Source organism: Peromyscus maniculatus, chromosome 7 (assembly GCF_049852395.1).
Source record: "Peromyscus maniculatus bairdii isolate BWxNUB_F1_BW_parent chromosome 7, HU_Pman_BW_mat_3.1, whole genome shotgun sequence".
Taxonomy (NCBI): Eukaryota; Metazoa; Chordata; class Mammalia; order Rodentia; family Cricetidae; genus Peromyscus; species Peromyscus maniculatus.
This window is the reverse complement of record NC_134858.1, coordinates 118,198,626-118,217,698: the sequence shown is the minus strand read 5'-3', so window position 1 is coordinate 118,217,698 and position 19,073 is coordinate 118,198,626. Positions and strand designations below refer to the sequence as shown.

The 19,073-nt window shown below is 52.8% G+C and overlaps 1 protein-coding gene across 3 annotated transcripts in view; it reads right to left on the bottom strand.

Annotated features, from left to right (window-relative positions):
- Myrip (myosin VIIA and Rab interacting protein) overlaps positions 1-19,073 on the bottom strand; it is a 192,828-nt gene that overhangs the window by 43,365 nt on the left and 130,390 nt on the right. For all 3 annotated transcript variants that reach the window (XM_015985631.3, XM_076577376.1, XM_042282005.2), the window contains 6 exons: positions 17,927-18,007; positions 15,409-15,506; positions 15,154-15,234; positions 12,001-12,147; positions 9,217-9,370; positions 2,810-3,435 (listed from right to left, as the gene is read on the bottom strand). In XM_015985631.3, coding sequence (XP_015841117.3) covers positions 2,810-3,435; positions 9,217-9,370; positions 12,001-12,147; positions 15,154-15,234; positions 15,409-15,506; positions 17,927-18,007 — 1,187 coding nt within the window. The remainder of the gene's footprint in view (positions 1-2,809; positions 3,436-9,216; positions 9,371-12,000; positions 12,148-15,153; positions 15,235-15,408; positions 15,507-17,926; positions 18,008-19,073) is intronic.

Genomic DNA, 19,073 nt, shown 5'->3' with positions numbered 1-19,073 from the left:
CAAGCCTGCCCCACCAGGCCTGGGTCTTTACATGTGTTCTGGGGATGAGATTCGGGCCCTTGTGCTTGTCAACTACCCATCGCCCCACTCCTGGTTTTTAATTTTCTACGGTGTATTCCTTCTTGCCTGCATTCTGGGAGGCTGATCCTCTGCTCTTTACACTATCTTGCTGAAATCTTTTGCACACAGAATGCCCAGACCATTGTGTGCCAACCCCTCTGTACCACTTACGGTTGGGAATTAGGGAGTTACGGAAGAAGACGGACAGCATGATGCCAAGCACAGACAGACTTGCTGAGTTAGATTTAAGTGCACTGTATGCATATGAACACACAAAAATGGCTGTGCTGGATGGTTTGATGTCAACTTGACACAAGCCAAAATCATCTGAGAGAAGGAAACCCCAACTGAGAAAACGCCTCCATAAGATCAGGCTGTAGGCAAGTCTGTAAGGCATTTTCTTAATTAGTGATTGATGGGGAGGGCCCAGCCCATTGTAGGTGGTGCCATCCCTAGGCTGGTGGTCCTGGGTTCTATAAGAAAGCAGGCTGAGCAAGTCAGTAAACAGCGCCCCTCCATGGTCTCTGCATCAGCTCCTGTCTTCAGGTTCCTGCCCCTCTGAGTTCCTGTCCTGACTTCCTTCCGTGATGAACAGTGATGTGGAAGTGGAAGGCAAATAAACCCTTTCCTCCCCAAGTTGCTTAGATCATGGTGTTTCACCTCAGCTATAGAAAACCTAAAAAAATGACCTCACACAAAATACACCCATGGTCATTTTGGGGATATACCATTGAGCTAGATTTTATTTTTATTTAATTTTTAATTTATGTGTATGCGTGTGACTGTCTGTATGTGCACCATTTGTGTGCAGGTGCCCTTGGTGCTCAGAAAGAGGACGTCAGATCCCTGGAACTGCAGTTATAGGCACCTGTGAGCTGTCATGTGGGTGGTGGAACCGAATCCAGGTCCTCTTCAAGAGCAGCGAGTGCTCTGAACTGTCAAGCCATCTCTTCACCCTGTTTGTTTTCTGAAATGGGGGAGGGGGTCTCATTATCTAGCCCAGGCTAGACTGGAACTCAATATGTAGCGCAGGCTAGTCTCTAATACATGATTCTCCTGCCATGACTTTGGAGTACTGGAATTATAGGCATGTGCCACCATGCCTGGCAGGAAACGCCATTAGTACAGTTTAATATTTGTATATTATAGCACATTAATTTGCTTCATCTTATATTATTTATAGATGTCTAAAGTAACAGTTTAAATATGTAATTTTTATTTTATTTCATTCCCGGGGCAGGGGTGGGGGCGGAATGAAAACTGTCCTGTGAAGGACACTAAAGGTTTGGACCCCTCTGGCAGTGTAGCAGCATCCCCACCTAGTGGAGATGAGAGGGTACTGCTACTTGCTCAAGGTCCCTCCCAGGGGAGGATAGACAGGGAGTGTACCAGCATCTTCTGGATGGCTTCTCCCTACTTGGTGCTGGTCGGCTTGGTTTTATTTTGTCAACTTGACACAGGCTAGAGTCAGCTGGGAAGAGGGAATTTCAGCTGAGGAAAGCCTCCCTAGCTTGGCCTGCGGGCAAGGTTGTGGTGCATTTTTTTTTTAATTGATGATGATGTGGGGGGCCCAGCTCACTGCACCACCCTGGGGCCAGTGGTCCTGGGTTGAATAAGAAAGCAGGCTGAGCAAGCTGTGAGGAGCCAGCCAGTAAGCAGCTCCCCTCCATGGCCTCCGCTTGCTCCATCTGAGTTCCTGCCCTGGCTTTCCTCAAGGATGAAGTGTGACCTGGGAGCTGTGAGCTAACACCTCCTACCCCAAGTTGCTTTTGGTCATGGTGTTTCATCACAGCAATAGAAACCCCAACGAAGGCAGGTGCCTTTCAAAGACTGATGCTTGGGCATGGGTAGTAAAGAGGAAGCCTCAGGCACCCTGGTTTGAATCATGCAATGATTAGGAACGCTCCTTGGATATATATGTTGCCTTGGTTTTTCCTTATTTTTTAAAAAGGTAATAATTAACTAGTTTGTGTGTTTATGTGTGTAAGAACACGTAGAGGCCAGAGATTAACTTCAGATGTCCTTCCTCAGGAACCATCCACCTTGTTTTTTAGACAGCGTTCCTCAACGGTAGGGGACTCACCACGAAGGCTAGGCTGGCCGGGGGGCGACTGCGAGGGTTCTCCTGTCTCTGGCTCCCCAGAACCAAGATGGCAAGTGTGCCGTCAGGCTTGGCTTTTAACGTAGGTGGGGACTGAACTCGGTCTTCAAGCTTACACTGCAAGTCCATGACCCACGGAGCCGTCTCCCGAGCCCTGCTTTGGCTCTCTCTCTCTCTCTCTCTCTCTCTCTCTCTCTCTCTCTCTCTCTCTCTCTCTCTCTCTCTCTCTCTCTCGCTCACTTTCTCGTCTTCCTGTCTACTATGAACTGAAGAAGCCCCTCTACCACCCGCCTCTGCCATTCAATGCGTTCTGTCAAACGCAGGGGACACACTCACGACGGAAGCCTCCAGAACCGTGAGCCCAAATGAAAACTCCCTCGGGATTGTTTGCCAGGCATTTGTTCACAGTGACAAGAAAGTCTAGGACAAGGACACAGAGGGTTGATGTGACTTGGCTCGGGGTCACTCGGCTGCCTGGCAGCAAGGTCAATAGGGTCTTAGATAGCAGATCCCAAACCCGGGCTCTCTAGGCCACCACATGTGGAGAAGGGTCAGGGTCATCCTACTTCCAAAGCGTGTGTGTGTGTGTGTGTGTGTGTGTGTGTGTGTGTGTGTGTGTGTGTGTGTGTGCAGGTGAACGTGCCTTACCTGAGGTGTGTGCAGACCCTGCGGATGGGCACCAGGTGAAGACAGCCCTCTGTTTGGCTCCTCTGGGTCCACTCGGGCCCTTCTCCACCGCCTGGCCCTGCGTTCTGCACTGTGGAGGGCCTCTTCCAGATCACTGCTGTCAGAAGTCTCTCCACTGGCTGTCTGGGGGTTGAAATTTATATCCAGCTCTCCCTGGAGGCGTATCTTCTCTGCTGTGGGGTTCTTGGGGGCCTTCCTCTGCAGCCAGGACAGCCTAGCCCGGCGTCCAGCTTCCCGAGATGAGCTAGTGGAGGAAGTCTCTGAATCGGAGCCCATGGCTTCAGGGTTTGAGGGAGTGGTGGCTAAGGGACCTTGGCCAGGACACTGAGGCTGTGCAGGCTGAGGCTGGGATTGCTTGGGCCTGCTCTGGGACAGTGGGCGCAGCTTACTCAAGACCTCACTATAGTCAAAGTCTTCCTCGCTGTCAGAACCTATCTCATCATAGGCAGATGTCACACTGGACGCCACCTCCAGGGCCTGAAGGGTCCCACTCTTCGGTTTGGCCAGCAGGCGGTTTGGGGGCCGTATACCATCATCCTTCAAGGCCATCCAGTTCCCATCAGGACTCTGCAAAACGGGGGCCAGATCTGTAGGTGAGAGGAGAGAGAGACCAGAGGAGGTCCATTATCGCTGTAGGAACAATCTGGGCAGCATGTCCTCTCCCATGACTGGTCCCTGTGCGTTTGTGGAACAATTGCCTTTAGGACGAGCAGGAATACACACCCAACTCACAGGGGGTTGAGTGCTCAGCCATAGATGGGCATCATCAATATCAACTTCTCCCACCCAAGGCTCAGGGAACATCATGGAAGTGTGGTCTGAAAGACTGTGAGACGGAGAACGGGGAGGAGAGCTGAGGAATGCCGACGTACAGACGTGGCGTGGCTGTGGCACACAGCGACTCACAGCTGTGGTTACCGCATGAGTATCAAGTCAGTCATCGTCCCAGTGTGGGTGGGGGAGGGGCTCACAGGGCCCCACCCCTAACACAGGAGCTATGGGCAGTTGATGGCTGCAGAGGGAGGCGGGGCCGTTTGTCTTTGGAGATGTGGACCCTGGTAGGTTGCTGATGCCCCAGGACTGATTGACCTCAGGATGATGATGATTTGGCATAAAATTGGAGGAAAATGGGTTGAGAGGTCCTGGGGGTAGTTGGAAGGAGGTACTGAGGGTGGATATAATCAAAATACATCTTATACATACACAAAAAATTAAAGGGTAGAAATATTATTAAAACAAAAAGAGTTCTCAGGGATCCTGGGGGCCTCACAGATGGAGTGAGACTTAGAGGCACGGTCCCTTTTCAGGCCTCCTGAGAGCTGCCCCACACTGGCCTGAGGCTGGCAGAAGGGAGGGAGAGAACCACAGCAGCCTGCCCAAGTTCTTCTTCCCTGACACCGGCCATGGGTTTCTCTCTTAGGTCCTCAGTTTCCCCTCGCTGATGAGGGGTAATTCTACGTCCTGCCCCGAGGATTTTCACAGCTGTCACCCCTACAGCCTCACGGGACGGGCACTGAAGTCTATGATTTCCTTACCCCAGGGTTTTGGAGAGGACTCGAGGCTGAATGTGATTGGTGTTTCTTGTTTCAGAGGCTGGAATGAAAACGAGGCAGCAGAGAGGCGGCTCTCCCCTTGCCTCCTTTCTCAACTCCAAGGCAGCCCTGGGCCCACTATAAGGCAAAGTCCGAGGGAGGCTGGAGCCCTCCTGAGCTGTGGACCCAAGTCACCTGGGGTGACCGAGGGCTGGGCCTCCAGGCCTCACCCACATGCAAGGAGCATCAGGAGAATGTTTGCTGCCCCCATGTCAGAAGCTCCTTTGGGAGCTACTAGTTCCTCAGGCACAGCAGTTGCTGGGAGAGGCTGCTTTCCTCCAAGGGTGGGCAAAGCAGGCTAAGAGCTTTGTTCTTAGGGACTGTTCTTCAGCTTGTACTTGGATGTTAGCTTCTGGACCAGGGCTACAGATTTGTCCAAGACCTCGAGACAAGGGCCCGATTCGAACTACATAAATGATACAGGCTTCCTAATCATATTGCTGCTCCATGGAAGAGTGGTCTCCACAGAGCGTTGCCATTGCCTGGCCACTGCAGAACTCCAGCCCGGAGGAAAGCAGAGGCTGGTGGAATGTGTGTTTTCAATCCAGTGACCCAGTTTCACACCAACTGTCTACTGCAACTCACCCTGGCAGAACACTGGATCCTCTTTCCTCTGAAAAACTAGGGCTTTCTCACACCATGAGGACACTGGACCCCGACCACAAGGAGAGGTGACCTGGGGGCCTCCTGCCACTCCCTATTCTACTGTCCATCCCTGCCACACCCTGAGGCCACCTCCAGGCCCTCTAGTCCCAGAGTCTGTTCTCAAGGCCCTGGCTTTCCATCTTCTGCCTTGTGTCCTGGCTGACCGCGCACATGGCTCACTCGGCAGCCTCCCGGTGACAAGGCCTGAGGCAGGACCTGGATCCCAGCCACCTTCTTGTCCAAGAAGTAAATTAGCCTGCTCTGCCCTGGGGACAGGGTTCACAGTGGAAAGAACAGAGGTCTCCAAGCTGGGGCACAAAGATCAAAGCCAGGCAGCAGCTGCAGGGTCTCAGACTCCCCACTTCTCTCACTGATGAAAAGGACAGGCAACAGCTCCCTGAGTTGTCACGAGGAGGACAGCAGGAAATGCTTATACCATGCTTGCTCAGAGCAGAAGATTCATGTGTGTGCATGCACATGTGTGTGTGTGTGTGTGCATGCATGTACATGTTCATCGCATGCATGTGGGTGTACATGCATGTGGAGCCCTGCAGGTGGTCTTCCTCCTTTTTCTTTGAGGCGGGGTCCCCCTGTCAAACCAGAGCTCACTGGTACACTCTTCTGTCCAGCCGGCTTTGTCTGGGGACTCCATCTCTGCCTTCTGGAGCTGGAATTACAGGCGGCTGTCACGCCCACCAGGCATTTACGAGGGTTCTGGGGATCTGAACTCCCCTCTTCACGTTGGTGTGGCTGGTGCTTTAACCACCAAGCCACCTCCCAGCCTTCCACCTCAGTTTTTAAGACAGGACCTCCCGCTGAAGCTGCATCTCACTGACCCACCTCAACTGGCTGGTCAGAAACCCCAGGGGTCCCCGTCTCCTTCAAAGAATTATTTAATCTTTACTTACGCATATGTGTGCATGCCTGCTAAGTTTACATCAAGTATATAGGCGCCCGTGGGGCCAGAGGGCATCTGATCTACAGGAACTGGAGTTACGAGCAGTTTTGAGTCACCTGATATGTGTGCTGGGAACAAAAGCCAGGCACTCGGCAAGAACAGTCAGCACTGAGCCGTCTCTCCAGCCCATGCCTGATTTTTTTTTTTTTTTTTTTTAATGTGGGATCTGGGGAATTGAACTCTGGACCTCATGCTTCACAGCAAACATTTTAGCACCAGAGCTACCCCCCTGCCCAAGATGCATTCTCCGTAGCTCCTTTTCTCACACCCACGTGTAAACAGGGATGCTGTAGTGAAGAGTAAATCCAAGGGCTTGGAGCTGGAGAGATGGCTCAGTGGTTAAGAGCGCAGGCTGCTCTTCTAGAGAACCCACGTTCAATTCCTAGTACCCACACCGTGGCTCACAATAGTTTGTTATACCAGTTTCAGGGGATCTGATGCCCTCTTTGTAAGTATATGCGCCCTCAACATATACATACAAAACATCAAACATAATAAATAAATAACGTTAGAGAAGAGAATTTGGAAAGAACCTGGGGTTCAGGCTGAACCCTGGATGCAACATTACCAGCAGAAGGCTCAGGTCAGAGAGTACCCCAGGCTGTTTCCTGGCTTGTCAGCGGGGTTAGCGGGACTCCCCCCCCCCCCCCCATTGCTGTCTGTGGGACATCGTGACATGGACTATGAAGCCCAGAGAGCCGGATACACTGAGCATTCTCAGCTTTTCTCATCTACCGAGTTGATCACAGAAGTGGACTTTAGCACCAGATCGTGGACCCACACCCACCCACTCCACAGTTATGCATTTAGAAAGCAGGTGTGCATGCTGTTGTCATTATTCAGTGTTGCCTGTGCCCTCTGTGAAGCAGAGGTCTCTGTCAGTGCTGGGGGTGCAGGCTGAGTGGCCAGGGGAGCCAGGGTGCTCAGCCACTCCACAAAGCTCCTCAGAGCCAGCCAAGGCAGCGCTGACTCCCACAGCAGACCCTGCGCTCTCCATGCACAGCTGTAGCTGGCGCCCTGGCAGAGCGCCCCGGCGGGACTTCTGGCTGCCAGCATTCCAATTCTTCAGAGGAATCATAACCTAGGTTCAAGAGCCATGTTACGTGTCCTGGGCTAGGGCTTGGATGCCTGTGAATTGCCCCTGCTGGGAGATCATAACTGGGGGGCTTGTGGGCTAAGTACCCACCTTCCTTGCCCGATTGGCAGGTAACTCTTTTATGTGAGCTTAAGGGCTTCCCGGGGAGTAGCTCCAGCCACCCCAGTGATAAGCACCTGGATCATAAGTCATCTGCTGCCTTTCCTTCCTCATCTCATGTCCGTCTATCCTCGTGCATTTTCTGGGCTCAAGTCCCAAATGAATCATAAGCCCCAGGTCCCCACATTAGACTCTGCCTCTGGTGGAAGTCAAAGTCGCTCAGAAGATGCAAAGTGCAGCAGGACCCATGAGAGTGGGTACCAGAGGGAGGAAAGCTAAGCCAAGTCCACATTCCGGGTAGGGGTTTGGGACTGTGAAGCGTCCCCTAGCCCAAGACAGGACAGCAGAGGAGGAGCCTTCCCACACAAACCTCCCACTGCCCAGTTCCAGGGACGGTCAGGTCAGAATGTGGTACTTGTGCTCTAATATACAATACACGGTGGGATGAGAGTCATTCTGCTGCTGGCTCCAGTGACAGAGAGCAGAGGGAGCTGGAGAGAAGATAAAAGGGGAAGTGGGGAGACAGAGAAGAGAGAGAGAAGAAGGAGACAGAATGAGGAGAGAAAGGAGAGAGAGAAGGGACCAGAGAAAGAAAGAGGTAGGAGAGAGGAAAGGGGGAGAGAAGCAGGGGACATGAGCATGCTGGGTATCTGAATGGTGTGTCTAGGGATGAAAAGTAGTTAAAAACTCAAACCATAAAACCACACAGATAAAGAAAGCGCTGGGCTGCCATCTCTGAGTGTTGTGGCTGCGCAGTCTCCACCCATCAGCTATCCACCCATCAGCTACTCCATCCATCAGCTATTCCATCTATCAGCTACTCTATCCATCAGCTACTCCACCCATCAGCTACTCCACCCATCAGCTACTCCACCCATCAGCTACTCCATCTATCAGCTACTTTACCCATCAGCTACTCCACCCATCAGCTACTCCACCCATCAGCTACTCCACCCATCAGCTACTCCACCCATCAGCTACTCTACCCATCAGCTACTCCACCCATCAGCTACTCTACCCATCAGCTACTCCACCCATCAGCTACTCCATCCATCAGCTACTCCATCTATCAGCTACTCCATCCATCAATTACTCTACCCATCAGCTATTCCACCCATCAGCTACCCACCAAGCACTAGAGGGTTAACAGGATCTCTCACAGGATATCCTCAGACTAACAGATATTAAGCATTTCTGAGTCTTTGTAGGCTATTAGTTAGTTTTAGAGGGGAAATGGCAGCTAAAAGTCTTTAAAAGTTTACTTCTAGGGTGGCCACTTTGCTGTTAAGTATCTTTGCTATTCAGGGAAGGGATCTGGGTCTGAGCTACAACACAGGTTGAGGATACCACTAACAGCTGCTTCATGGGACAACATGTGGGCCCATCTTCTGCTGCGTGTTTACTACGTGAGGAGCAGACCTGTGCTGGAAGGCACAAGATCCCCAAGTGGGGGCTTCGTGGCCCCTGGCTTCTATTTACATGGTCATAACCATTGCGTGAGAGCTTCGGAAAGTAACTGAGCCTAAGTAAGACTTAACAGATTTATCTAAAGGACCATGCATTACAGATGTCGATGTGAGTTGCATCCCCTAAGGGAGAGGCAGAACATTCTAGAAGTAAGCAGTAAGAACAACAGGGCAAGCAAACCAAAGTGCCATCCCTTAGGACAGGCGAGCTATCTGCCTCTCAGGGACCCTTTTACGGACAGACAGACAGATACATGCATGCACACACGCACACATGCACTAACACACAGAAGAGCCGAAAGGCCATTCAACAGCTGGTAAGACTGCACTTGTGAAACCCACGTGGAGCCAGGGAGTGGTGGCACCCATCTGTCATCTCAGCAATGAGAAATGGAGGCAGAAGGATCAGATGTTCAAGGCCATTTTTGGCTATTGGGAGTTAGGAGCCAGCCTGGGCTCCGTGAGGTCTGAAAACCTCAACGAAACAAGACAAACAACAAAAACCCCATTACTTGTTCCGTCCAGTTCGTCCAAGCTCTTCCAGCTGGGCAGAGCAGACTCCTCCCGCAGACGCTGGCCACGGTCCCTGGGCCGCCTCGGTACAGCCTCTGCTGAGCAGGTCTTCAGAGCATCTTCTGTAGTGAAGGAGAATGCAGACTGGGAACGCTGTGGAAAGAGGGATATGTGAGCTTCAGGCACAGCCCCAGGATGAGGACCTGCAGCTCAAGGGTGAACAACCACAGTGAGGCTGTTTTCCTCCGCAAGGATTAGGAGCTGCAGACCAGCACAGGAGGTGTTTGTTTTGAACACAGTAGGCTTAGGAGAGAGGACATTTCACATAACCACCGAAAGCATCCATGAGGACAGGGGACTTGGGATCCTGGAGCCCTCCCGGCTGGTTGTGGTGACACCCCCACACCCTCCTATCCCAGTGACAAAGGCTCTTTCTGCCCCTCCCACCGCAGGAGAGACCAAAGGAGACGCAGAATGGCTCTCTCAGAGATGTGTGAGCAGGGTGTGGAGTGTTCCCCCAGAGAGGTGTGAGCAGGGTGTGGAGTGCTCCCCCAGAGATGTGTGAGCAGGGTGTGGAGTGCTCCCCCAGAGAGGTGTGAGCAGGATGTGGAGTGATCCCTCAGAGATGTGTGAGCAGGGTGTGGAGTGCTCCCCCAGAGAGGTGTGAGCAGGGTGTGGAGTGCTCCCTCAGAGATGTGTGAGCAGGGTGTGGAGTGCTTCCCCAGAGAGGTGTGAGCAGGGTGTGGAGTGCTCCCCCAGAGATGTGTGAGCAGGGTGTGGAGTGTTCCCCCAGAGAGGTGTGAGCAGGGTGTGGAGTGCTCCCCCAGAGATGTGTGAGCAGGGTGTGGAGTGCTCCCCCAGAGATGTGTGAGCAGGGTGTGGCGGATCTGGAGCTGAACTCGGGAGTCACCGTCCCTGTCGGAACATGTCATTTCTGCCACAGCCTTGGCCAACAATCTGGAAACCCCCACTTCCTCTGTGCTCACTGTGCACTTCAGGGCAAGTGACAGCTTCACAAACGGGCTAGGGAGACGGCTCCGTCAGAGAAGCGCTTGCTCTGAAGCATGAAAACCCACACTCACTGAACAGCCAGGGATGGCCAAGGGTAGTGTACACCCTTGTTAATTCCAGCATGGGGAGGCGGAGATAGCCAGGTCCCTGGGACTTGCTGGCCAGCAAGTCAGGCCACCTGGTGAGAATCAGGCTAGCAAAGGACCCTGTACCAAAAGACAACATGGACAGCTTCTGAGGAATGACACCCAGGACAGTCCTCTGCACACAGTCATGTACACACACACACACACACACACACACACACACACACACACACACACACACACACATCTACCTACCTACCTCTGTTCGGAACAAACAGACAGAAAAGCCCATGGCTAGGTTTGGGGGAGGGGTGGTGTTCTTGGTGACCTTAGCCCCAAAGGACTCTGACTCAGTTTGAGAAAAGGCTCCATGCACAGCCTGCTCAGGAGCTCTCAGATCTGGGGCCCACGGCTTACTGCTGGGGATATGGTACAAGCCAATGTGGGCTTAGGGTCACATGAGAAAAATCTCTAATCCTCCCCAAGAAGACCTGGAGGGCCATGAAGAAGGGCTTGGAAGTGGGAGATGGGAAACAGGAAGAGACACATCCATCCTGGGCAGCAAGGCCACATGTCACATGGTATGCTGTCACACTTCATCCCAGGATGCAGGAGGTACATCCCTGTCACTAGATCTGGAACGATTCTGACGGGGTGGTCCAGGAGTTATCTGTGATTTTGCCAAATCCTTGACAGCAGTCCTGAGTCACTGCAATGAAAACCTGTTCCAGCAGGTGGCAGCACTTGCATGCCTACCCGGAAGTGCTGATTATCTGAGTAGTTGGCTTTCTCATTACTGACTCTTTGCCACCTGTGGCCTCTGCTCTTCTTCCCTTACCCACACAAGGATCTGTGGAAGAAGCGATGGTGGGTAGAACTGGAGGAAACCGCTTGGAGAGAGCTGGGAGGGCCTGAGGAGGCCCTGGGCCCACGGCTCATGAATGTTCATGTTAGTGAGACCGAGGAGAGGGAGAGATTGGAGCCTTCAGACAACCACGGCCTCTTCACTCTGTAGGCAGTAGCCAATGAGTGGCCAAAGTCATCTCCTCCTGCCCCTGGGACGTTGGGGCGTTTAACTAGTCAAAGGCTCTTTTTCCTCAATGTAGGGTCTCAATCCTGCACGGTGTAACAAGGAGGTCCTCCATGAGCTGGCAGGATGGCTCTGTTGGTAAGGGCTTGCCTTGCAAGTACAAAGACCTGAGTTTGATTCCCAGAACTCGCATTTAAAAGCTGGACACAGTAAGGCACACTTAAAATCCCAGCATTGGGAAGGCGGAGACAGAAGGGTCCCCTGGGGCTGGCAGCTGGCTTAGCTGAATTGGTGAATTCCAGACCAGAGGCAGGCCCCATCTCAAAAGATCAAGGTGGACTGTGTGGGGAATGACACCTGAGGGTGACCTCTGACCGCCACACACACAGGTGCACACACACTTGCAGCCTATGGGCATCTTTATTTTCCCTAGTTTGGCCTCCAGGTAAAAACTCGCCAGCAGCCTGCCCTCCCTCAGTTTCTGGCTCTCCTCTGAGCGCCCCCTGCTCCCCCTCCACCCTCCCTGCTCTCCACTAGGACCCAGAAAGCACACGCAAATGCAGATGGCAAAATGTGCCTCCCCTTTCCTGTGGGAGAATGGCTCTGACCCACAGGTGTGCAGAATGTGTGTGGGGTAGCAGTGCTGGGCGACTCACCCAGAGGGTGGCGCGTGCTCGGTGTCGTCCTGGAGGGGCCGTGGTCCCCTCACCCTCGGCCTTCGTACCGCCACTCTGGGGCCGTGGCCACTCTGGCCCCTCTTCCTCTGCTTGTGGCTCAGCTTTGCTCTTCTGCTTCCTTATAATCTGGGGAAACGGGGACACGTCACTGAAGAGGCTTCTGGAGGTTAAGTGCCGGACGGGGGTCATCTGTGGGATGCTTTCCCAGCCACCCAGGAACTCAGCTCCAACAGCTTGTTTCAGATCTACCTTGGGTTGAAAGGGCACCTTCAGCTCCCATGCTGACAGTGCTACCACCCTTCTCCATCTGCAGGGGAGCGGTCCTGGGAATCAGCCTCCCTCACAGATACCCCACACCACTGGTGGGGCTGGGGAAAAGTGCCGGCCATGCAAGAATTACAATCCAAGTTGCTCCCCAGACCCTTGTAAAATGCCAGTGGGTGGGTGGTGGTTCACAGCTGTAATTCTAGCACCAGGGAGGCAGAAACAGGACCCCTGAGGCTCACTGGCCAGCGGACTTGCCTAATCTATGGGTCCCAGGTCCCAGCAAGAGACCACATATCAAAAGTCAAGACGGATGGAGCTTGAGGAATGATGCCTGGGCGGGGCGGGCATAACATGGTATAGTGTTTGCTTAGAGGAACTACACACCTCCCCGTATACAGAAGGTTATCTTCAAATCACTTACAGTACCTGACATGATATATGTGTAATCAAAATAGTCGCTGGGTTTATTATTTGGGGAACAGTAATGAGGAAAAAGTCTACATGCTAAGTAAAGATGTAGCCACCATGGGTGCAACTGTGGTACCAGGTGGGTGACTCTCAAATGACAGGTGTAGGGAGGGACTAAGGCTTCGGAGACCGCGGAAGACCACATGGTTAAGCTCGCGTGCCTTTTGTCCATGTGGACTCAGCTTACTGCCTGGTACAGCAAGTTCAAGCTGTTCTTTTTGGAACCTCCTGGAATTGCTTTTCCCACACATGGACCCTTGGTTGACTGAACCTTTAGATAAGGAGCCCATGGCCATCGACGGCTGATTACGATGGTTTTTGGATTTTCACAGCTTCTCTGTGTAAGTGACCGTCACTCCACATTAGACTCCGTGCTGAGGACTACAGGTTAATTAATTCTGAGAGAGGCACAGGGCGCTTCTCCCCCTTTGACGGGTGAGAACACAGGTCCAGAGCGATTCGTGTATCACCTAAAGCTGCACAGCACACAGGACCCGGCGCCTTTGGCTGTGGGTCTTGTCTTGAGGAGGCATCTGGAGGCTCCAGGAGTGGCAGATGCCCAGGTCCCTCTTTGCCCTCTGCTGTGCTGGCACAGCCATGTGCATTTGGTGGCCCGTTGGTGCAGATTCCGCTGGGCCCCAGCTTCTAGAGATGGGACAGCTGAGAAGGTGGCCGAGCCGCCGAGATGGAATTCTTCAGTGGGTATTTATGTGTTTGTGTGTGCACATGTGTGTGGAGGTCAGAAGTCAACCTTGGGTGGCCTCCTCAGTCTCTCTCCTTTTTTTTTTTCCCCAGACAGGGTCTCATATTAAACCTGGACTTTGCCTCCTGGGCTAGGCTGGCTGAGCAGAGAACCCCAGGGATCCACATGCATTCCCGTGGGATGAAACGCACAGCCACTCAGTGTGTGCAGAGAGCATTTTACTGCAGCCAGTGGTCTCCCGGCCCTCAGTGGACTTTCAGACTGCAGAGCAATAAGGAGGAGGGCAACGGTGAAAGAAGGGGCCTACTGAGGCACAGATGTGGGCAGCCAAGGCACTACTCCCATTTCCAGGGCGAGACAAGCTGCGTTTGCTTACTGGTTTCCAGGACTGCTGCAGGAGGACAGTGATGGCCTGGACTCTCCCCATCCTCCTGAAGGAGGACAGTGATGGCCTGGACTCTCCCCCATCCCCCCTGCAGGAGGACAGTGGTGGCCTGGACTCTCCCCCATGCCCCCTGCAGGAGGACAGTGATGGCCTGGACTCTCCCCCATCCCCCCTGCAGGAGGACAGTGATGGCCTGGACTCTCCCCCATCCCCCCTGCAGGAGGACAGTGGTGGCCTGGACTCTCCCCCATGCCCCCTGCAGAGGACAGTGATGGCCTGGACTCTCTCCCATTCCCCTGCAGGAGGACAGTGATGGCCTGGACTCTCCCCCATCCCCCCTGCAGGAGGACAGTGATGGCCTGGACTCTCCCCCATCCCCCTGCAGGAGGACAGTGATGGCCTGGACTCTCCCCCATCCCCCCTGCAGGAGGACAGTGATGGCCTGGACTCTCCTCCATCCCCCTGCAGGAGGACAGTGATGGCCTGGACTCTCCCCATCCTCCTGCAGGAGGACAGTGATGGCCTGGACTCTCCCCCATCCCCCTGCAGGAGGACAGTGATGCCCTGGACTCTCCTCCATCCTCCTGCAGGAGGACAGTGATGGCCTGGACTCTCCCCCATCCCCCTGCAGGAGGACAGTGATGGCCTGGACTCTCCTCCATCCCCCTGCAGGAGGACAGTGATGGCCTGGACTCTCCCCATCCCCCTGCAGGAGGACAGTGATGGCCTGGACTCTCCCCCATCCCCCTGCAGGAGGACAGTGATGGCCTGGACTCTCCCCCATCCCCTCTTCAGGGTGGCCTGTGCTATTTCCTGTCTTCTAACACTCTACATTGGGCTCAAGGGGAGATCATTTGTCTGCTTAGCTCACGAGTCTCCAGCTGAAAAAGTGCTGCATGTGGACCAATCACTGTCCTTTGACCCATGACTGGATGAGACCTCTGGGCATCCTCAGGAGTGAGGTGTGTCCTTGCTGTGTGAATGGGGCTTGGGTCTCTGTGACTAAAAACGAAGGCTGAAGTTTTTCAAGATACCTTACCGACAGCCCCTTTCAAGTGTCTCTATAGGTCTTCCCGTGCATGGGAAATCCACCCTCCCCCAGCCCCTGGCCTTGAGTTCTGCCAAGGGACTTGCTTCTTTGGAAGTACATGTGAGCAGGACAAGGACAGCAGCCAGGGTGGGCTCCACAGCTTGCTTCCTTCTGCTTCCTTAACTCTGGGCATGGCATTAGCAAATGTGTCCATTTCATGAGTTTGCTCTCCAGATCTCCAGCCCTGGGCCTGGGCCGTGGCCGTTTGAACTGCCCTACCCTCTGCAGGATGGTGGTAGCCAGTTCCTCAGTCAGCTCTTCCTTGTGGTCCCGCAGGTAGCTGGCCTCATTCTGTTTGTCCTGTGGAAGGAAGGGAACGGAGGGAACGTGGGGTCACTGTCTGGCAACAGTAAGGAGGGAAGCCCCACGGCCTTACTCAAGGCTACAGTGACGTGGAGCCCTGGCCATCGACACTCGCTCTTGACAGCCAGGGTGCTCTCACTTGCTGTCCCCACCATAGGAAGGAGGTCCTACCAGGCTGTCCCCGTGGGATTCTGCTTTGGAAATAGCTTCCTCAATGGCTTCTTCTGCCACTCGTAGGGCGACAGCCAAGGTGTCCATCATGCTGTGTCCTAGGAAGGGACAGAACACAGAACAGGTCACAACTGCCCCATGGGTTACTTTTCTGCTTACAGTCCTGGGGTTCCAGGACACACTTGAGCTGCTCAGGATAGAACACGAGCCGTGGTCTTCCTCACCCACCTCACCATTGCCTCTACTGTCACCCGCATCCCGTGCCACACGGTTCTTTGAGTCCCCCTCTCCTTTCTCTGCCTTCTGTATGCGGCTGGGTAACCAAGATGGTTCTGGGGGCCTGTCAGAAAATACTGTTTCCTTGTCCACATTCTCTGACGGCACACCTTCTCATCCCCACTTTGTACACCCGAGTGGTGACATGGACAGATATCATTAAATGTCCCAGGACACTGGGCTGTGAACATGGCTTGAAGCAAACCCTGGGCCATAGGCCAGTCAATAACAAGACGGAACAGAGCACATGCTGGGACCCCACTGAGAGGTCCACATCTGCAATCGCTCTGGTAATTCAGTGAGGTGCCCTGTGGTCACACTGCACAGATGGATCGGTGACGCTCACACTGCCTAGGTAATTTGCACAAGGTTACACAGGGAGACAGCAGAGGGTCACTATTGGCATCCAATACTTCAGTGTGTGTGTGTGTGTGTGTGTGTGTGTGTGTACACGCGCGCGTGCGAAGAGGTCAGAGGCTGACTTCCAGAACTGTCCTCTATACACACTTTTTTTTTTTTTTTTTTTGAGATAGAGCCTCTCACTACATCTGAACTCACTGATTCAACTGGAACAGATAGCTAGTGAGGACCAGCATCCACCTGCCTCCACTTCTCCGGAAGTGGGATAGCAAGAGCACGCTGCTCTACTCAGCTTTTCACGTGGGTGATGGAGACTGAACTCAGAAATTCACACTGTGTGGCGAGCACTTTACGGACCGAGCCTGCGACAGTCATTTAGTGGACATGTTATTATCTGTGGGAACAGTCTCTTCCTCCCACCCCTCTCCGGAGTCTCGCTGTATTGGCCATGCTGGCCTTGAACTTATAATCCTCCTGCCTCAGCTTCTGGAGTAGCTGGGGTTACAGACCTGTATGGCACCATCACTGACTGCCTCAGCCAAGCTACGTCACTCTTTTCCTCTAATTTTATTCTCCTGATGCCATTTATAATCCAGTCCTGTGTTATTACAGATGCCAATCTCCTGTGAGCTGCTGCAAGTTATTTGTGAAATGAGACAAAGTGTGAGCATATCTACTCATTCACCCATCACTCACCCAAGCTCTTTAGACTCCCAAAGGCACTAATGTGGCCAGAACGTTGCATTCAGAAAATATAATTCTCTAAAACAAACCCAGCCAAGGTCAAGGTGACTCAGGTAGAGGATGTGTGCTACAAGTCCACTCTGACGGTCACAACAGACAGACCGACTGCACACCACGGTCTGGCTGACTGAGTGCACTTCCCTGTAAGTTTCAGTGAGAACCCATGAGGGGAACCGGCAAAGCTGTCACCACACCCAGGGTTCCCTGGGGATGGGCGCGCTATCTCCCACCTGGCCTTGTCAGGATACTCATCCTGGAAAAAGGACTAACGTTATTTTTAAAACATTGAAAAGTATTACATTTAAAATTGTAGTGTATGCCTGTGTGTCCTCCCTCCCTCTCCCTCTCCCTCTCCCTCTCCCTCTCCCTCTCCCTCTCCCTCTCCCTCCCTCTTCCTCTCCCTCCCCCTCCCCCTCCCTCTCCCTCTCTCTCTCTCCATCTCTTTCCGTGTCTGTATCTCTCTATGTGCCCTAGTGTAAGTGTAGCAGTCAAAGGACAGTTTGTGGGAGTCAGTTTCTTCTACCATGTGGTCCCAGGATTGAACTCAGGTCATCAGGCTTGGCTGCGGGCATCATTACCCGGTGCCGAGCCATCTCACCAGCCCTGATGTATTGTTTATATTGTTTATGTAGTATATATTAATAGTACAAAATACTAGATTTGTTGTGGCACGTATACAAGGTACTTTAGTCATATTTTACCCTCCACTGCATGTTCACAAAACAGGTCTACACATTCTCAGCAAACATGCCTGAGTAACCCCACTGCACTAGGTTCCGGGCTGGTTTTCAGTGATGCCCTGGTAGACAGGCTGAGTCCATGAACTCAGGTATTTTTTTCAAGATCGTGGACAGACTAGGCATTCAACCGGGGATGTGTGTGATGGGGATGGTTACCAAGTCCCAGGAAGGCTTCAGATGCCATGCTATCACTCTTGGATGAGGGTGTTGGTATAAAATACAGACATTAGTAAATTACAGGAATAGTCTCACACAGGAAGCATATGTTCCTGGCTTGATTATTATCTTCCAGTTCCAGAGCTCTCGCTGTTCAGTCACAACATGGCTATGATCACTAGTCGATCCAACAGCTTTCCAGAACTCCACCTTCCCAGCAGCTGTCAGTCAAGCAACCGTACCTTCCAACTGCCTGTAGAATGCGGAGTCACTGCCTGAGATGCTCCCTTCATTCTCCAGGTTTGGTTCAAACAATCCTCCTCCTACAGGAGAGAAGAACACAGCCTTGAAAGGTCTCTGATGAACAAGGATGCGCTTGAACCATGGAGCTAGTGTATTGCCCATGCCGATGAAGCCTGCCTTGCAAGTGGGTTTGATGGGATCACTAAACGCTACAATGATCCAGTTGAATCGATGTTTCTCTCTCTGCACAATGGTTTTTAGTGCAACTTTACCATAACTTCCTTCCAGTATCTGCGGCTATGGCTTGAATATATTTTCTTTACAAACTCACAATGAACTTTGACCCTCAACCTGATGGTACTGGAAGAACCCACCCCTGTATCAGTGAGTTAATGTTATCCTGGAAGTGCAGTTATTCAAGAGTGGGCTTATTGTGAGTGACCCCTCTTCCTTTCTTGGTCTTTCACGTGTGGCCTGACTTTTTTTACCTTCCACCCTGGATAACACAGCAAGAAGGTTTTTGCCAAGGGGCTAGAGAGATGGCTCCGTGACTAAGAAAGCTTTACTGCTCTCCCAGAGGACCCAAGTTCAGTTCCCAGCACCCACATCGGGAGGTTCACAATCATCTGTAACTCCAGCTCCAAGGCATCCAGTGCCTTCTCCTGGACTCTGTAGGCACTACACTCGTGCATGCACTTGTACACACACACACACACACACACACACACACACACACACACACACACACACACACACACGGTAAGGAGGGAGGGAGGGAGAGAGAGGCTTTTCCAGCCTCTTCAACTTCCAGCTAAAGAGGCTTCTACAGTTCCTAAGTTGCCCAGTCTTGTGTACTCTGATACTGCAGTCTCTGTTAGACCAAGACTCCTCTGAGCTAGTGCTGGGGAAAGGCAGAGCAAGTGGGATAAAGATGGGAATGCGAGGCCAGTCTGTGGACCTGCACATTACCTGTGACATCACCTTCAGCAGGTCACAAGCCCCTTTGGCCCTTGACCTCCCTACCAGAAAAACAGGCACACAGAGGGTGCCCTGCTGTGTGACGTGGCCCCTCACTCCTCTTTAGAGGGAGGCCATAGCAGTCATCCGAGCAGTCGCCCTGAGCTGATAGTTTAACTGTCACCCTCG